We start from the raw sequence: 18,751 nt of genomic DNA on the forward strand, positions 1-18,751 counted from the left end.
TAAACTGCATTTTAATTAATAAATTTATTTAAATGCTAGAATAATACAATATTTTCTTCAATGATTAGATAATATAATATTTATTTCTTAAAGTAACATGCATTTTTGCATTCTCATTATGAAGAATAATTCTTTAACTGTCATAATTTTATATTTAATGTGTTTTTAATATCATTTCCAATATATCTCTTATATTACTGACCTATAAAGCATCGTTCAAAGTTTCCGCCTACAATAGTAGTTTCTAAAGATCGCTACTGTGTCGCGGCGACTTCTTCGTGTCATTCGTGCCTCGTGCAACGATATGAGTTGGCACAAAATAATCTGAATGCATGTACAAGTACAATCATATGTCATATGATCAGTTAATAAATATTAATGGATTGATGAGGCGAGTGCTTTTTACCGACCGTTCTGAATAACTCCTAATTGTTCCTCGTCACATTCCATGTGCATCCACGCCGCAAGATAATACTGAGCAAGTTGTGTATGCAGCGGCAATATGGCTAAGAATTTGATTAAAAAAACAGCGTTATTGTTATTTACTCAAGAATGTACGAACGAGTATTTGGACAAATTCAATTTCCTTCACGGTATGTTTGCTCCAAAAAACATAACAGTATTAATAAGATTTTATTTCAGCTATTCATAATACATAAAAGTAACACTTTTTATTTATAAATTAAAAACCCCGATTTAAAATTTTGCAAAATATAAACCTTTTCTCGTTTCTAATTAATTAATTAACATTATTGTTCTTAAAAAATAAATGTTATTATCCTAATTTTACAGTTCTCACAAAAATACTATAATATTGAAATATTATATAAGTGCTTATTTTCAATGTAATAAATAAGTTTATTGTTGATAATCTGTAAATTAAGTCATCAATTTGAAACATAAATTTTCTTATAAAAAAACAATTGTATGTAGATAAAATAGAATTATTTTGAAAATGTTTTAGCCGCATGTTTCAAGGCGACAGTAAGCAAACTTTTAGGACTGAGCATCGTTGGAGGTTCTTTACTTGGTTAGTAAAACACAAAGATATTTCATTGCTTCATGAAATACATAGTATTGGATAATCATGATTTCATTGTAATCACTTTAATAAATGATATTATTGTGATTTATATAAAGTTAAAAGTTAGAAGTCATGTAATTATATATTTATGTGATTCCATGTTTCTGTTTCTTACAGGCATATCTTATCTATGTATGCTATGTTATCTCTTGTTTTTTCTTTTTTTCAGTCAAGGTACCTCAAATTGTGAAAATTCTAAAAAACAAGAGCGGTGAAGGAATCAATGTCTTCAGTGTATTGTTGGATTTATTTGCCATTACTGCAATGTTGTCTTATAGTTTTATGAGGGGGTTTCCATTTAGGTGAGAATGAGTAATTTAACGATAACAAAATATATAGGCAAGCTTTATTTCTACATAAAAATTTATTCGCTATTATATAATATAATTTCAGTGCCTGGGGAGATGCAGTATTTTTAGCAGTTCAAACTTTGATTATTGCAGTCTTAGTAATGCATTATAATGGAGAAACAGTAAAAGCCACTGCATTCCTAACTGCTTATTTAGCAGTGCTTTTTGCAGCTAACAGTGGACTAACGCCTATCCATGTCCTTTTGGCATGTCAAACAATGAATATACCTATTGTTCTAATTAGTAAGGTATGCAATTTAATTATCAAATCTTATTCTTGGAAGAGAGAGTCATTCTTGTCATCGCTTATATGTTTCAAATTTTACAAAATATCAATCAATGATTTTACATGTTACAGTTTTCACAAGCCTACACAAATTATTCCAATGGAAATACCGGCCAATTATCAGCGGTAACATGTTTCATGCTCTTCTTCGGTTCTCTCGCGAGAATTTTTACTTCCATCCAAGAAACAGGCGACACAGCTATGATAACAATGTATATGTGTTCTACACTAGCAAATGGTGTAATAGTGGCGCAACTTCTTTACTACTGGGATGTAGATATAAAGAGCAAAGAGAAAGTTAAGAAGAAAGAATAAAATAAAAGATATATGAATGTTTTTATATTTACAATTAGTATAATCAATTGATAATCTCTATAGGCCGATAATAATCATAAATTTGATATACGTGGCTGTATAAAATTTTGTATGGATATTTTATAAAGCCAATGTGATATTAAAGAAATGAACGCTTGGGAATCAATTTCTATAGAAAAAAATTTGGAATTGTGTTCATCATCATTATATATTGCTGGTCATGAACATTGTGCACTATGTGTGTGTGTGTGTGTGTGTGTATGTATGTATGTATATGTATATATATACACACACGTAATATTGCAATTTTATGGCTAATAATGTATATAAATATATAGTTTAAAACTATTGTAATAGTTAAAACTTAAAACCCCTTATTGCAATAGTCAATATCATTTTGTATTTTGAGACTTGAAATAATATATTACTTATTTTTTATTAAAAGAAACATATTGTATAACATGACAATACATACTAAAAAAATATCATTCTATAAATATATGCAATTATAGATAAGATTAGATTATTGTTGAATGTATTATCTTACAATTAGTATTTGTTATATTCTTCCATATATAAAATAATTACAACATATCTTATTATTTTAGAGAACCCAGTGAAAAATCATTAGTTAAAAAAACGTCGAATCAACGTCTAGTGATTTCTCACTGGGAAATTATAATTAAACTTGCTTTAGACAATTTTACAATAAAATTCAAAACAGAAGTCTATTTATAATTTAATTGTCTACGTATTTTTATATATATAATGTACATATTGATATGTATTTTTTTGTATGGATGCATTTTATTTTTTTATATTAGTTTTCTATATTACACGAAAACTGCAATAAAATAAAATTATAAATAGAAGTCTGTTATAAATCTAAAATGAATTTTAAGAAATATATTATGTCTTCTATGTTATATGTAATAATACATACTTATAAATTACAATTTCTAGATATTTGTTGCATTATTATATATTAAGTGCGATCATCTATGTATTAAATGATTATAATTGTTAAAATAGTCGTAAACTTATTTCAATATTCCGTACTATGACATATTGTAATTATGCAAATCGCAATTTCCGTAAAAAATCACAAATCTGTCAAATTTTATTTGTCAAATTAATGTATTATATCGGTACAGTTTTTTAATTTAAATATTTCTCTGAAATCCATTTCGTAGAAAATTTCCAAGCAAAATATATATATTCAGTATGTAAATACTTGTATGTTTTCTATATGTAATAATACTTATAAATTGAAATTTCTAGATATTTTTTGCATCGTTATTAAGTGCGATCAGCTACCTATTAAATAATCTTAATATAATTGTTAAAATATTCATAAACTTATTTCAATATTCCGTATGATGACATTGCAATTATGCAAATCATCAATTTCCGTAAAAAGTCGCAAATCTGCCAATGTCATCCGTGAAAAATTAATGACTCGTATCATATTGGTACATTTTTTTTCATTTAAATTTCTCTAAAATCCATTTCTTCGAAAATTTCCAAGCAATTTAACAAAGAGAAGAGCTATATATTCGGTAGCGCGCCTCGGCGCTGGCGCTCGATAAAATAGTTGGCTCAGCGCGCATGCGCCGTCAGATTCTCCTGCAACACTATCGTTTCCGTTTCGTCACACGACCGTGACTCGCGCGACGACACTCGACGTTCGTGCACGCGTTTGATTTGTTCCCGACGATGTCTCGTGGCGCAACGTGATTCTTTCCGAGTTCTCGTTGCCGGATCATCGCGGAACCTTAATACCCCGAGCGAGCGGTAAGTAAAAATGCTGTTGCGATTCTACGGGGCCCCGGGCTGGCGAGAAATGAGCGTTGGATGCGAACAGGCGGTGCGAGGATAGACGGAGGCGTCATGGCGCCCGATGCCCTTCGCAGTTTCCCGGGTTCTGCCCTCAACGACCATCTTGTTGTCGATAAATCAATATATATAGATATATATATACAGCGCACGCTTCTCGCCACTACGTTAGCACGAGATAACTGGCGATAATTCGTCGCGACCCCGTGTCGTTCACGACGATACTCAGATTCTCGTTCTGCATTGCTCTGCGTCGCTTTGTCTCCGACTAGCTCGACGGAATCCTTTCGTAATCATACGATGCGATGCCACCGGAGATATTCGGGTAGCGTGATAAAAAGAACGGAAGCGGTAACGTGTAGAGTTTTCGAAATTCCTGGACATCCGGTCGACGACACGTATCCTTGAACATGTTGGAACATGTCGAAACTGTTCGAAGGGCCTTTTCTGCATGAGAGAATTGTTTATGAATAGTTAGTTGTAGCTGTTATAACAATGTGTGTGCCAATATATCTATGTATAGGACGTAACTTGTGGAAATGTCGTGGCACGAACACGTGAACGAGTTTAATTCGAACACGCCGATTTTCATAGTCTTGCAGATTAGATTCGGATCTTGGTTGAACGAAATGGAATCTATGGACGCGCGTCTCGTGGCGCAGGCATTGAACTATCACGGCCAGCAGTTGCTGAAAGTATGGGAAGGAGAACGCAATGAAAACGAACTGATCATGCTCAATCTCAAGGATCCGAGCTTTGAAATATATCAGCAGCGACAGAAAACTCTTAGGTATGCATTGCTCATCTATGGAGATAATCCAGATACCTTGCATTTTGTTTTATTGGTTTAGTGTAATATTTTTCATTAAAATGTAATGCCATATGTATCTCTCGCAGCTTTGGAGACAGAGGCAAACGTCTGAAGCTTCAACAATTCCTTGCTAAAAAAGCCGATGCCCTGTATGATAAAGCAAACCTGGAGAAATCTGCGGAATGCTCTAAACAAGAACTTGGAGATGAAGGTAATGATTTTTTAAAATATTTTTCTTCTTTTTATCCAAGAGCGTGACAATAATTACTAATTACATAATGTTTATTTGTATTTTTAGAATTTTATGCTACAGTACCAGCACTTGATACTTTTGTCACCATGGAAAAGTCTCAACGCATTCGCAATTTTTTGGAGGTATAGATTGTTTAAATATTAATAGAAAAAGCAAATTAAAAAATTCCAACAATTGTTTAACTAGATATTATTTGTTCAATTTACAGAGTTTAATAATTGGGGATGTAATTTACGCGCAAGTACTAGGTAAAAGTGCCGCAGGTCTGCTTCTGAAGGTGCTTTGCAACTGCAGTGACTCTCCCAGAGTTGTTACTGAATTAGGAGTTAAGGTATATATCGACATATTATTTATTAATATTTAGTATTTTTAAAAATTTTATATATTAATTTTATATTTTATTTGCATATTTTTAATAAATTTTATGTATATTTTGTTCATCAGGCACTGATATTAAATACGGCCACTGTGCCGGCGGTGGACAAGAAAGGTGTAACAAGGGGCTACATGGCCAATGATCTCGTCTGCGTCGTAGTCAGTGAAGTTAACGTTGAAGCCGAGCGTGTTGTTGCAGTTATGAACGTACCTGCTCGGGAAGGGCAAGCGCCACACCCACCTATAGGACTTATTCATTCCGACGACCTTCCGGAAGCCTATAAGTAAGTTAATAAAATTATTTCAATTAGATATAATTGCAAGTCTACTGAATCCATAGTATGCTTCACTAACTCTTGTAAGTTGGTTCATTATATCACTGAGATATTTTATTCACATGATAAACGATGAAAGCGTTTTGTGATGTCACACTTTTGTTCATTGTGTATTTATTGTATGAGCACTTGCACTAAGAAAGACAAAATCGAAATTTTTTTTATCCAGTTGTAATAGACCCAGTCAATACACTGACTTTCTTCTTTGATTATATATCTCCTCGTAAGATGATAAATTTTATTACATACATAATTTTTGCTAAATTTTTTAAAAATAAAATTAAAGGTAAGAATAATACGGCATGGTGGGAAAAAGTCGACAAAGTCGAATTTTAACAGAAGCACTGTGATACTAACAAAATTAGGTAAATTAGATTTGATTCCTCTTACACGTTTTTATGAATTTAGGTGCCAGATACTGTATGTAACGTAAAAAGTTGATAGTCAGTATGATGATGAATTTCTAATGTGATACAAATGAATTCAAACCTTGAGCATTGGTTGACATGGCTCTGTTGCGCACATATTCTATCTACATTTGCGATATGTTCTCTCAAAACACCAGCCAAACTATGGCGCAAATGACTTTTGAGATTGAATTTCCAGTGTGAGACATTGAGCCTCGAGCCTTGGTCAGAATGAATGCAACAGACGGTAGGTATAACACTGATTTAAAGTTGTTTGGTCTCTTACCCAGGATATCAAGAATATATGTATATTTGTATTGGGTGTTTCTTTAAAATGTGTATTAATCTCATCTTCTTGCAAGTGATTGTATATTACAGCAAGAGGTATATGCAATCATGTTTTCCTTGTTAAAGGTAAGATAAAATAGATATGTAATCTATTAGAAAGTTACATCAGATTTGAAGCAGAGACCAAACAACTCGAATCTTAATCGCTCAACTTTTTACCTTTTTATGTTTAAGCCTCAAAAGAATCGCGCCTTGTCGTATAATAATGCCTTAATGTTTAAACTTACAGCTTATATTGACAAATAAAAAAAAAAGTGATGTCACATGTTGATAACAAATTGACATCACAAAATGCAAACAGGCGAAAATACTACATCTAAAACAATTTTTTTGGTCACCCGTGGAAGATAATATATATTCAAGCGTGGCTCTCCCAACTTATTCTAGGGCTATGCAATTTATTTTATCGCACCAAAAAAAAAAAACTTATAAAAAATCGAAACCACACCATCGATTGATGATAGGCCGTATGCTTTTGTGTTGAGAAAAAAAATCCGATTACAAATGTGATACAAAATACTAGAAATATACGTCTTAACGGTACATGAAAGGTGAGAGACGAGTTTACATAATATTGAGGTTGTGTACCAATATGAATTTATAACTATGAGATTATATATCTGGTAATACAAGAATTTTACCTTCTACCGCCATTCCTGTTTCGGACCCCTGCTGCTTCTTAACGGTAGAAACGGTAGATTTTGAACGATTCTAATACCAGAAGTTGCACAACAATCTGTGTACAATGAAATGAAAAAGATAAAAATATAAGCACTTTTGGCATTAGTATCATGTCACTGAATAATACATGCAGATCGAAGTAAAGAAGCATCATTGTGCAGGAATAATTGAAATGAATTACAAAACTATCTCGTGTGTATGAATGTGAGAAGACTTCAATGGCTAATATGCACATATAAACATATGTATATACGAATAGAAAAGAAATATATTAAAAGATGTATCAGAGAGAAAACCGAGGCGCACACGCATTGCCAAACAGGCGATATTATCTACAGACAGGATCATACGGACTCGGCTGTCATGATTATCAAGTCTTTGGTTTTACCGTTAACGAAGTAGCTTTGGTTTCCTCTTCTTTGACAAAGGTCACGATGATTTTTGCAACGTTTGATAATCAAGTATTTTTCTCTGTGGTGTAGGAAAGCGATGGACAACAAAGGCCAGAGTTATGAAATGCTGTTGGAGAATAGTACTGGCTTCAACAATCCGAACAACATAAAATATCTGTGCGACTTGGTCGGTCTTGGACAAGAGAATCATTCTAATATGGTTGGATTGAGGTAAGACGTCTTGCAATATAATTTATATCGGTAAATGTAAATTATTTTTGTCCGTGTCTAATTATTTTTATCGATGCACAGAGAGAGATTTCCGCCAAATGAATACGCTTCTGAATTACGACAAGCGCAAGCAAGTAAATGGGCGTTCCGAAGCGTTGCTGAGGGTATAGATCATTTCAAGGCCGGCCGTCATTCCGAAGCTTTCCAGTGTCTCAACAAAGCACTCACCGTTGATCCTCGGAATGTTGAAGGCTTAGTCGCTCGAGGAGCATTGTAAGTTTTCCTATTGAATTTTGTGATAAATTTATTAATATCTACTCTGTAAAAATGCTTTATAACATTGTATCTCTATAAGTTATGTAGCAATATAGAGCAAAAAAGAAAGAGCTATAGAGCTACAAAGCTTTCTTCAAGCAAAATTTTTTTTTACAAAAACTTTAAAATGTTGATATATGCACAAATGTATTTAATATACTATCTTTTGTTTTGCGCAGATATGCAAATAGCGGAAGTTTCAAGAAGGCGATTGACGACTTTGAGACAGCCTTGAAATTAAATCAAACGCATGCAAATGCTCGTAAGTATATGGCGGAAACGTTAGTGGCGCTTGGTCGTAGTTATGAAGACGAGAAGAAATACGAAGACGCTCAAAAGGCATACGAGAACTGCTTGGCGATTGCGCCGTATCACGAGGAAGCGCGAAATTCCATCGAGTACATAAAATCTAAGACCCTTACAGCATCACTGAATCCTTTGGATACCTTTAAAAATTTCGAAACCGAGAATGACGTTGTAGAAAACAAAAAAGATAAAAAGAAGCGTAAAAAAGAGAGAAAATCTCGATCAAAGAAGAGGCAAAGATGGAGTTCCAGCTCGAGTTCCTCCTCCAGCGGTTCTTCGAGTTCTTCAAGTTCGGACTCGAGCAGCTCGTCGTCGTCCGGAAGCTCTCGTTCGGCATCCCGTTCGCCAAGTCGTAAGCGCAAGCACAAGAAAGATCATCGCAGCTCGCTTTCACCACTTAGCAAGCGTATGGCCCAATATAATAATCCTCCGGCTGCAGCTGCCACTACTCATGATACTATCGCGCCGGCCTCTTATACTGCGAATACGCGCGATAAGGTTGATGACTACGAAACTAAAGTACGCAAATTTCTTGAGCAGACCAAGGATGATTCTGATTACGAAGATAAGGCAAGAATAATTTTATAATTTATATATTAGGTTTTTTTAGGTGTTTACTCAATTGTGACACATTTCAAACATGTGCAATATAAAAATTAAACACGAGATTATTTTTTTATGCAAACAGGTGAGAAAATTCTTGGAAGAGACAGCGAGATGGAAGAGAGAAAGGGAAAAGGAAAAGAAACACTCTGAGAGTGAAAAGATGAAGAAGAAGAAGAAGAAAGAGAAGAAGGGAAAAGACAAAGAGAAGGAGGATAAGAAGAGTCGAAAGAAAAAGAAGAAAGAAGAACGGAAAAAGCGTAAAAACAAGGATAAACTCGAACGAGATTTAGAAGCGTTGAAAAAGTCGTCTTTACCAGACTTGGAACAGTTAGAGTCCAAACTTAATGCTTATTATGCAAAGGTTGAGAAAGACTGTGCGGCGTTGAAAAGGTTGGAATCTTTATTCGAATTGTCTCATATAATGAGTTTAAATTTTTTTTTTATTTTTTTATTTATTTATTTTTTTTTTTTTATTGTCCGGTTAATAACTTATATTTAGTTTAACTTTGCATTCTATTACAATCGTCCTTTTATTTACGCCACTTTTATATCTTCAGCTAACGCAATTAAACGGAAATCACGTGGCCGTCAGATATCTCGTATTTTACTTATGTTTTTATATTTACTAGGTATGTAGCACAGTATAATGACATACCTTCCCCTCTTAGCAACGCGGAGAAGCTCGCTGAGAGTTCACGTAGGGAGGAGGAGCTGCGCAGAGAGAGGGAAAGGGAGAGAGACGAAGCTTCAAAGGCGTATCACGAGCGAGAATCCAGGATGCCCATGACTGCGCAACAGAGGAAAGGTATATATACATATATAAAATACTGAAATATAGAGTAATATCAGACAACAATACGATAAGCTCTTACCATAATTGTTTATCATAGAAATACAGAGGAAGCCACTAACAGACATATTTGAACAAGAGTCCCAATTGATTCATCCAGAACCAAAGCTGCCTACATTAGATACTGCTGCGTTGAATGCAAAATGGAAAGCTGCGCAAGCTGCTAGGTGAGTATATAAAATAAATATATATACAATATGAATCTTTATTACAAATCTATAAAATTTAATTTCTCAAATTTTATTTGGTTGTGCAAATTTATATATTAATGTATGATTTTAGACAAAAAGACGTTCCTCCGCCAAAGTGGCAAGATATTCCACCGGAAAGCAAGAAAATGCAATCTAATGTTTTTGTGGACAGTGATGAGGACGATGACAACGAATTGGAAGAGAGGCTACAACGCGCAGCTCTCGAAAAGTCCTTAAATATACGGAAGCAGATGCAGCGTGAACTTGCCGAAAAGAGAGCACCGCCGCCGCAATCTGCACCGACACCTCCACCGCCATTGCCGAAGGAGCCTCCGAAGCAAGCGCCTGTCAAGTATCCCACGCCACAACCGCAAAACAAATTCCAATCGTACAAAGAACCCACCATGTCCATTTCGCAAACCACACCGACCAAATTTGGCTCTAATAACAATTTGGGTGGCAAGTTTCAACCGATCGGTCAAAACAGCGGAACCGGACATCCACCCGAACCACCGCGGCCTCCGCCACCAGCGAAAAATAGTCAAGCCAAAGGACCGAGAACCGATTCCGATAGCGAGACTGAGCGAGGTCATCGACAGACTCCGAAGAAACGTGATTCGAGCAGAGGTGGTGTCAACAAGCGTATGAGCAGAGACCGTCCGGCTAAACGATCGCGCAGCCGATCTCGTAGTGCATCCAGTTCAGGTTCGTCGAGATCTCGATCACCGAGGCGAAGTCGTTCGCGATCGTATTCAAATCGACGATCGGGAAGTTACGAGAGGAAGTATAGCAGATCTCCATCTGGCACCTACAGCAGATCGCGATCACGTTCGCGAACTAGATCATATTCGAGGAGTCGCAGCCGCAGTAGGTCAGGTGATCGAAATTATTATCGCAAGAGACAATTTCGGCCGTATAATAATCGCGGCACGTACTACAAGCCACGTTTCCAAGGCTTCAATAATCCGAATCATCGCGGCGGCGGTAACAATTTCCAAAACCGAAATCGCTTTTACAACAATCAGCATAACAATCGCTTCGGCAATCGTCGCGGTGGTGGCTTCAACAATCGTGGCGGCCGCGGCGGTCGTGGTAATCGTGGTGGCAGATTCTTCCACAAACAGAATTTCCGTGATTTCCGCGATAGACGGGACTTTAGAGATCGCCGTACATCGCGCGATCGGTACAGCGATCGCAGCTACTCGCCTGATCCAATGAGGAAGGTGGACGAAGCAAAGGAGAAGATCAACAAGATGCTGGAAGGTGGCGAGGACGTCGAACATCAGCAGGGTGGCAGCGGTGGCTCAACTGTACCACCTAACAAGAGACAAGCTGGACCCTTGAGCGAAGGAGAGGAAAGAGATGATGATGACTATGAGAGATGGGGAGAGGGAGAGGGGGGCGATGCAGCTAGCACCAAGGTTGGTTAGACTCTGCGTAGGTTTTTGGCATACGAAAATGGCCGGCTCGTCTTTGCGATGACGATCATGATAACAATTGATGATAAAAGCGGAATAGCTGACGGAGAAAATGACAATGATGATGATGATGATGATGATGATGATCAGCCACATACACGAGGAACAAACTAACTCTCGTTTGTTGCCAGAATGAAGGGGTTGAACCTGTCGACGAGAACCTGGATGGCAAGGAGTACTTCATTGAGCGCATGAAACAGCGAAGCAAGAACGTTTTAATGCAGAGAGCCATTGCAGCTAAGATTTGGTAGATACGATCTATTGCCCACCATCGTCGCTGCTTCGCTGTGATACATAATTCGTTTTCTTCAAGTCGCTCTTAGTTAATTAGGTAGTCGACCAATTAATGCAAGACATATTGAGATACTTTTGTAGTTAGTAACGATCTTATCTCTTTTGTTATCACAAACTGTCAATCGTATAATCTCAATAATTCCATTTTAAGACGTTTACCTTAATTTTTTCCATTCTGAACTCTAATTATACTTCAAACTTAAATCTAATCTATATAATTAAACCAATAAATTATGATTATTTTGATTATTAAAGAGGTGTTTTTTTAAATGAAGTTTTATCGATACTTTAGCAAATATAATTTTGTCTGGATCATTTTATAAATTTCGAAAAATTTCATATTTATCCCAACATGAATCATGAAAAGTTTCTTTGATATTTATCCAATATATTAATATTTACTCTGTATAGTGTAACAATAATTAGATTTTTCGTTATCGATTCATTAACGCATTAAGTAAAGTATATTTAACTGGCGAGTGGCTTTTCATTATCATTCGTTATCAGAAACGGAAGTCAATTTATTTTATAATTATCCAATGGCGTCTGATCCTTTTGTACGATACAGAAATTTGTAGTTACGTTGTGAAAATTGTGAAGCAAGCACGATCAACCAAAGCGGAAGACCATCGCGCATTTCTGTTTCGAGAATTTAATAAAATCCAACGTGCCATTACAGGTCGTATATTCTAATATGCCTAAAACTTCCGTTTCGCTTGATCTTAATAATTATAAGAACCTAACTTTCACGTAAATTTCAACATAAGTAATAGTACTCCCAAATTGAGTATCTGCGATTCTCGATAGAGAATTTTAGGGGAAAGATATTGATATACATTATCGATCTCTTTATTACGATTGTTTAGTTAAGCTATAATATACGAGTAATTTTAGTGGAATAAGGTAATAACTCTATGTAAACCGTTGTATGTAAACCGAGTTACTGTACAATTGAAAGTTCCACAAATATATAACACAAAATCACTGCAAGAGGCTCGTTGCGATTTCCCGCCGAAGGAAATGAACATGTATCTTCCTCTTCCTGCGCTCAAGTATATCTAACGACCCTTTAGTCGCGATTTATGGCACGTCCCGCCGATATCGAGAATCTGCATACGAGAAAACTGGTCGTGTTACACGCTGATATCAGTAGTGTACCAGTTTGATAAATCGGCGAGTACTTAAAGAGTCCGGCGACGCATTTTTCTCGTATTTCCTCGAAACCATTTTCGAAATGATGAAATTCTCCGTGCTCTTCGCTTTCGCTCTTCTTTCCGGCGTTTATTGTTCCGATGATTTGGACGACGCGTCTGCCGGGGTCGAGGTCGGTGAGAGTAAGTTTTTATTGTTCGAAACCCGTTTCTTCTCCCTCGCGTTGTTTGCAAATTCGTACTCGAGATTGAAATTCTCAAGCGAGAAATTTCAATCGCGGAAAGTGTAACGGGTTTTTTTCTTAATAATCGTGTGATAAAGAGAAAGTCTTTTTTTGGTTCCCTAGATGTAAATTATGAAATCTATGCAGACGTTGACGAGGATCTTTCCGTGGAATGTGAGGAGCACGAGGAATACAGCGAGTGTTCCGGGGACCGGACGTGCCAGAAAACTTGCGAGAATCTGGACCAGTGGGAAACGATGACTTGCGCCAGGACGAAGGTCTGCATTCACGGTTGCATCTGCGAGGACGGCTACGTGAGGGATGAAAACAGGGGCGTCTGCGTCGAGGAAAACAGCTGTCCCCGAGTGAAACAATAATTTGAAGCGCGAAGAATCAGAATCCGGATGATTTATAAAAAACGCATCACTTTCTTTTTATTTTTTAAGTTATGCGCAGCATCGAGTTTTATCGATGTGTATAGAGCGTAAAAAATATAGCTTTTCATGTATTATGCGTAATTATAATTAAACATAATTAATTGCGAATACATCTCGTGTCAACGTCTCGAAATAAAAACGATTATAGCAAAAGGAATGCCGCGATATAATTTAAATTGGATAAATTATGCATTCCTCAAACGTGTTTGCGTACATTCGACGTTCGTGCACCTGCGTATATACATGCATTCCGTACGATAAACGCGTCTCGCCGTTTAGCATTCGCTTACTCAGAACTGCAGGACTTGACGTAAAAAGAACAAGTGCAAGCTTTATCGTACCGCGAGCCATTCGAATTCCATTTCAAATTCACTGAAGCCTGAAGCCCCCTTTCATACGATACATTTCTACGAGAGAGAAAGAGAGAGATATCTAATGTCATCGCGTTTGGTCTTTCGCAAATAAATAATTTAAAGAGTCGGCTATGCTTAATATTAGAAAAAGAAATAATTTGCGAGGAATTTGGAATTTTTCACGATTTTATTTTTCTTTATTTCCGAGACATTTTCTTTTTTTCTTTTTATATCTGTCGAAAGGAAATGTCTCGATCGAGAGAGCGAAATTCCAGCGCGATGCAACGCTTGACAAAATCCCACGTTGCTCCTAACTCGCATGACTTCTCGAGATCCGGTGTCGGTGGCATCGTGTAACCGAGTATCCACGCGCGCACGTATACGCACACATTGACAGATCAGTCCGCGCGCGGTCGTTGCTGTTAGTCCGCCCCGATCGGCGCGGCGTGGTTGATCTTTTCTCCTTCTCCCACCCGTGACTTCCTCTCTCGTGCGAGGCAGGCGAGGCCAGCCTCGGTCGGCCTCGGTCGTCCTTGCCCCTTCTGCTAGGCACCACGTCCGTTACCATCTACTAGCTGGCGCGAAAACATCAACTCGCTCCCAGCGGATTAGAAAGGCTCGCCAAGCCGGGGCCCGAGTCCGAGGTCCGTAGTAGTGATGGCTTCGATCCGATTCTCTCGACTGCGATTACAGATCGGAGATACAAGATGACTATGCTCTATCTATGTTTTATCTATATCGCTGTACTTTCGATGAATAATTTAGAGACAAAGGAGAAGACAATAAGAAAAGGGTTCTTTGAAGAAGGCGAAGTTATATCTGAAGGAAGAAGCAACGGGATCAAGAATTTATAGCGGGCTGTTAACATTTTGAAATATGGACTTCGCTGAGGACCGCATTTAGGATTATTGCAGGGTTCCTGATTTACAGCCTCGTTAAGGACAGATCAAGATTACGTTGCAGTAGAATATAGCTAGAGATAAATATAGCTTGCCGTGACATATTCACTTTTTTCGGGGATTATTAAATATTCGAAGGATGTGTTTAAGGGTACAAAACATTAGCGCACACTTAAGATTATGAATATGTTTATCTCATATAATATATTTACGCTTTTCTCAATAATCGACTTAAATAATCTTTCAATAATCTTTCATGCGTCTACATCTTTCTTGACTTTTATATGTCAATTTTATTGAAAAATTTAAATAAAAGAAATTGTAATAATTTTGTAAATTTATTGTAACTCATTTAATGTTACAATAAATAATAAATACTCAGTGATTGTATATTGATCGCATTTTGCCGGGAAAAAGGAAGCGATCTTAAGTCTCTATGTCTTCACTTTTTGTTGATGTTCCATGTTTCTTCAAAAAGTTGCTAGTTGTTGCCAAAAGTTTCAAGCTACGTCCTCACTAGAGCAACAACGAGCAGCTTTTTATATTCCATGGTTTCTTAAAAAAAATTGCTAGTCGTTGCCAAAAGTTTCGAACTGCGTCCTCATACTGGAGCAACAACGAGCAACTTTTTATTATATCCCATGTTTCTCAAAAAAAGTTGCTTGTTGTTGCCAAAAGTTTCAAGCTGCGTCTCACTGGAGCAACAACGAGCAACATTTTTAAGAAACATCAACGAAGAATTGCTCCAGTGAGGCCATAGTTTTAAATAGTTAAATGTTGACATATTTCGAGCGACGTAATCTTAACTTATCAAAAGACATAAACTAAGAAGAAAAGGAGTACGACAGTGCGTTATCGCGATTAAATCGAAGAATGAAGAAAAATCACGGTTGATCCCATCACTAGCACGAGGAGGGATCTCTTCCGAACCGTTCGCGCGTAGGAGGGAAAGTTACCGGGAATTTCTTCCTCCCTTCTCCTTCGTCTCCTCTTCTCTCCCGGCATCGCGTTTCCTTCGGACACCTCGACGGAAGCTGCGACCTCGGCGATCGGCGCTTCGGTCACGAAAACGAACGGATGGAACAAAGCAGACGCGTGCTTTTTGTACGCCGTCAAACGCGCGCCGGAAGGATCGGCAGGAAATGTCCGGGGTACCGGATTCTATCCACGTTCGAAACTGCCGGTCTCTCCTAGGTTCCGGCTCGAATCGACGAAACATTCTTTTTTCGGCACATCGCGAATCTCTGGAAAATAAAATCCTCGTAGAGGAAACGAGCACATATAAAACGAAACAGATGTTTATTGATCGTTCCGCGTATTCCGGGATGTATTCTCGCGTTTCCCCTGGAATTGCGATGTAGATTCGAGCTATTCCGTCTTTTAAAAAATGATCTATGCGTCATTGTTTATTATTTTACGCGATTTATTATTTTACCTTCGGTAAAGAGAAATTTACTCGAACTGCGTAGCGCAAAAGATCTCTCTCCCTCTCTCTTGCGTATTTCATCCCGCATGCGGGAAGATCTCGAGAAATACGTCGGAAAAAACGGCGACACGCGGTATTATCCATCGCGGAGAAAGATCGCCGATGAATTATGGTCCAATTAAGATCTCGCGTCCGACATCCACCGTCTCGCTCTCCATCTCCGGCCGATAAACATTAGCTGACTAATGTCTACATTTAATATACTAACGGTGGTATCTTACAACGAAACTTAGCACGCCCTAGTAATGTCATTAGAAATATTACTTCCTTGTCGACGCACTGACGAACTAGTTTCCTTCTCATATATATACTGAATACAGTTAAATGATAGGTTCTAGTTAATTATCCCTCTGTACTTTGTATATACTCTGATGTTAACAGTCGATATATTAAAATATACTTGGACATTTCGTGAAATTTACACTGAGTCAACCACAAGTACTTATATTAAAAAATATCCTTTCTTTAAAAAAGGCATGTTAACTGAGTGAATTTAATTTTAATTGAAGTATCGAGGCCTTTTTTCCGCAATGCTGGATTGCTTGTCTCGAAGTTTGTTTCACGACTTGAATCACAACCAAGTCGTTTGATAGTTTTACAGTTTGCGGTTAAACTTAATATTATTTTAATTTGCTAAGTTCCTATTGTGCATATAATTTTGTTTATGTCATCAATTTTCTATTATGTATATAATTTTAATTCGAATTACTATTATATGTGCATAATTTTAATTCGCTGACTTTCTATTATGTACATAATTTTATTGTATACATATTAAATTAATATAATAATTAATACAGTATATTAAGGTATTAATATAATTAGTATATTAATATATTAAATTAATATAATAATAAATTAAAATAATTAATCTTAAAAAATGCAGAATACTTGTTTGGTATCAAGTTGCATATCTTTGCACCTCTGCATTAGGCAATGCACGCCGATCAATCGGCACCTAGGAAAATGTGTAAGAAGCGTGTAAATGCGATAGGCATGCTGTGCGATGAATCACCTACGTCGTCGTCACCGGATTCGACGATGGCCATCGCCTCTCGGAATCTTTCCGACCGCGCAACCGGATGTATAAGATGAGACGAAGACGCGAAATGCAAAGAGGGTATAAGAGGGTCTCGCATTCTTTAATCATTATGAATGCGATATTGCGATTAAAGTCTGTCGCGCGACGGTCTAAAAATGAAATATGAGTAACAATATGAGAGCGCGATATATCTGTATCATTCACCGACATAATATACTGCATTCTTGCATTTTTTCTTCATTCATCGTGGCACGATCCGTATAGACATGCGCGACTTATGTCGAAAGCATGGCACAAAGATGTTTGTGAGAGTAACGAATATGCTACATGTGTTGTCCGAAGCTTGGAGCGTCTAAAGAATTCGCTCTATTGACTGTTAATAAAAGATAAAAAGGGATGTTTATTAGGGAGTTCAAATTTGTTTTCTCTAAATTATTTTATATTCTCTTGCAGTGTCGTTTTCTTCTGCATGTGATATTTACAAAATTTTGTATTTTTTTTCTTTAATATAACTGAAAGGACAAAGATAATTGTGAGATTCAATATGTGTTACACTGTAAAAAAATATGTAATTACATAAATAATAAATGTAAAATTACATGGTAAATAATAAAAAGGTAAAAATTTCTATTATTTATCGTGTGATTTTACACTTATTATTTCTGTACTTTTGCATATTTTCGTGTAATATATTACATATTTTTTTATAGTGTACATATGTCCTTTGAAGTTTAGAAAGAGAGGATCCATAGGGAAGTTTCCATATGGAGGATCCATAGTCAAGTTTCTTTATTCTAAATTATTTTATAGTCTCTTGCAGCGTCGTTTTCTTCTGCATGTGACTTAAACAAATTTTGTAATTTTTTTCTTTGTTTTCTTAGGTTCCATTTAACCCAAGAACAAAGATGTTCGTGAGATTGAATGTGTGTATATGTCCATCCCTTATAGGGAGTCAAAATTTCTTTATTCTAAATTATTTTATATTCTCTTGCAGTGTCGTTTTCTTCTTCTTGACTATGGATCCTCCATATGGAAACTTCCCTATGGATCCTCTCTTTCTAAACTTCAAAGGACATATGTACACTATAAAAAAATATGTAATATATTACACGAAAATATGCAAAAGTACATAAATAATAAGTGTAAAATCACACGATAAATAATAGAAATTTTTACCTTTTCATGTGATATTTAAAAAAATGTTGCAATTTTTTTTCTTTAATATAACCACAAATTCGCGACGCATAGCGACGTGCATTATCTGCCGGAACGTGTGCAGAGACACATTCCTGCGTCGAAGAAAAAAGAAAAAAGAACGTCATATGATGATTCATCGATTAATCCTTGTCAGTTCTTTACTCGTCCTATTAGTCGCGTTAGCGTCCAAATTGAATGGCTATAAAAGTGTCATAGAG

At 36.5% G+C, this 18,751-nt stretch overlaps 3 protein-coding genes across 4 annotated transcripts; all 3 read left to right on the top strand.

The window, feature by feature from the left end:
* Positions 1-258: 258 nt before the first annotated feature.
* On the top strand, positions 259-2,773 carry LOC114933542 (mannose-P-dolichol utilization defect 1 protein homolog). Its single transcript, XM_029306172.2, has 5 exons — positions 259-593; positions 965-1,030; positions 1,254-1,386; positions 1,478-1,682; positions 1,793-2,773. Exons 1-5 carry the CDS (start codon positions 503-505, stop codon positions 2,033-2,035), a joined length of 738 nt encoding a protein of 245 aa, XP_029162005.2. The 5' UTR covers positions 259-502; the 3' UTR covers positions 2,036-2,773.
* An 898-nt stretch (positions 2,774-3,671) lies between these two features.
* On the top strand, positions 3,672-12,734 carry LOC114933452 (uncharacterized). 2 transcript variants are annotated; one of them, XM_029306045.2, is made up of 13 exons: positions 3,672-4,661; positions 4,769-4,893; positions 4,981-5,057; positions 5,144-5,266; positions 5,380-5,594; positions 7,564-7,704; positions 7,786-7,977; positions 8,199-8,895; positions 9,014-9,321; positions 9,561-9,736; positions 9,822-9,948; positions 10,064-11,393; positions 11,582-12,734. In XM_029306045.2, the coding sequence occupies exons 1-13, from the start codon at positions 4,411-4,413 to the stop codon at positions 11,699-11,701; spliced, it is 3,882 nt and encodes a 1,293-aa protein (XP_029161878.2). In that variant the 5' UTR covers positions 3,672-4,410; the 3' UTR covers positions 11,702-12,734. The 2 variants fall into 2 exon arrangements, with proteins under 2 accessions (XP_029161878.2, XP_085340314.1); XM_085484188.1 differs by having other exon boundaries at positions 9,600-9,736; positions 10,064-11,599.
* Positions 12,735-12,805: 71 nt separating this feature from the next.
* Positions 12,806-16,850, top strand: LOC114933453 (serine protease inhibitor). Its single transcript, XM_029306046.2, has 2 exons — positions 12,806-13,078; positions 13,243-16,850. The coding sequence occupies exons 1-2, from the start codon at positions 12,979-12,981 to the stop codon at positions 13,494-13,496; spliced, it is 354 nt and encodes a 117-aa protein (XP_029161879.1). The 5' UTR covers positions 12,806-12,978; the 3' UTR covers positions 13,497-16,850.
* Positions 16,851-18,751: the final 1,901 nt, after the last annotated feature.

Source organism: Nylanderia fulva, unplaced genomic scaffold (genome assembly GCF_048542155.1).
Source record: "Nylanderia fulva isolate GAGA-0341 unplaced genomic scaffold, ASM4854215v1 Scaffold3, whole genome shotgun sequence".
NCBI classification, from domain to species: Eukaryota; Metazoa; Arthropoda; class Insecta; order Hymenoptera; family Formicidae; genus Nylanderia; species Nylanderia fulva.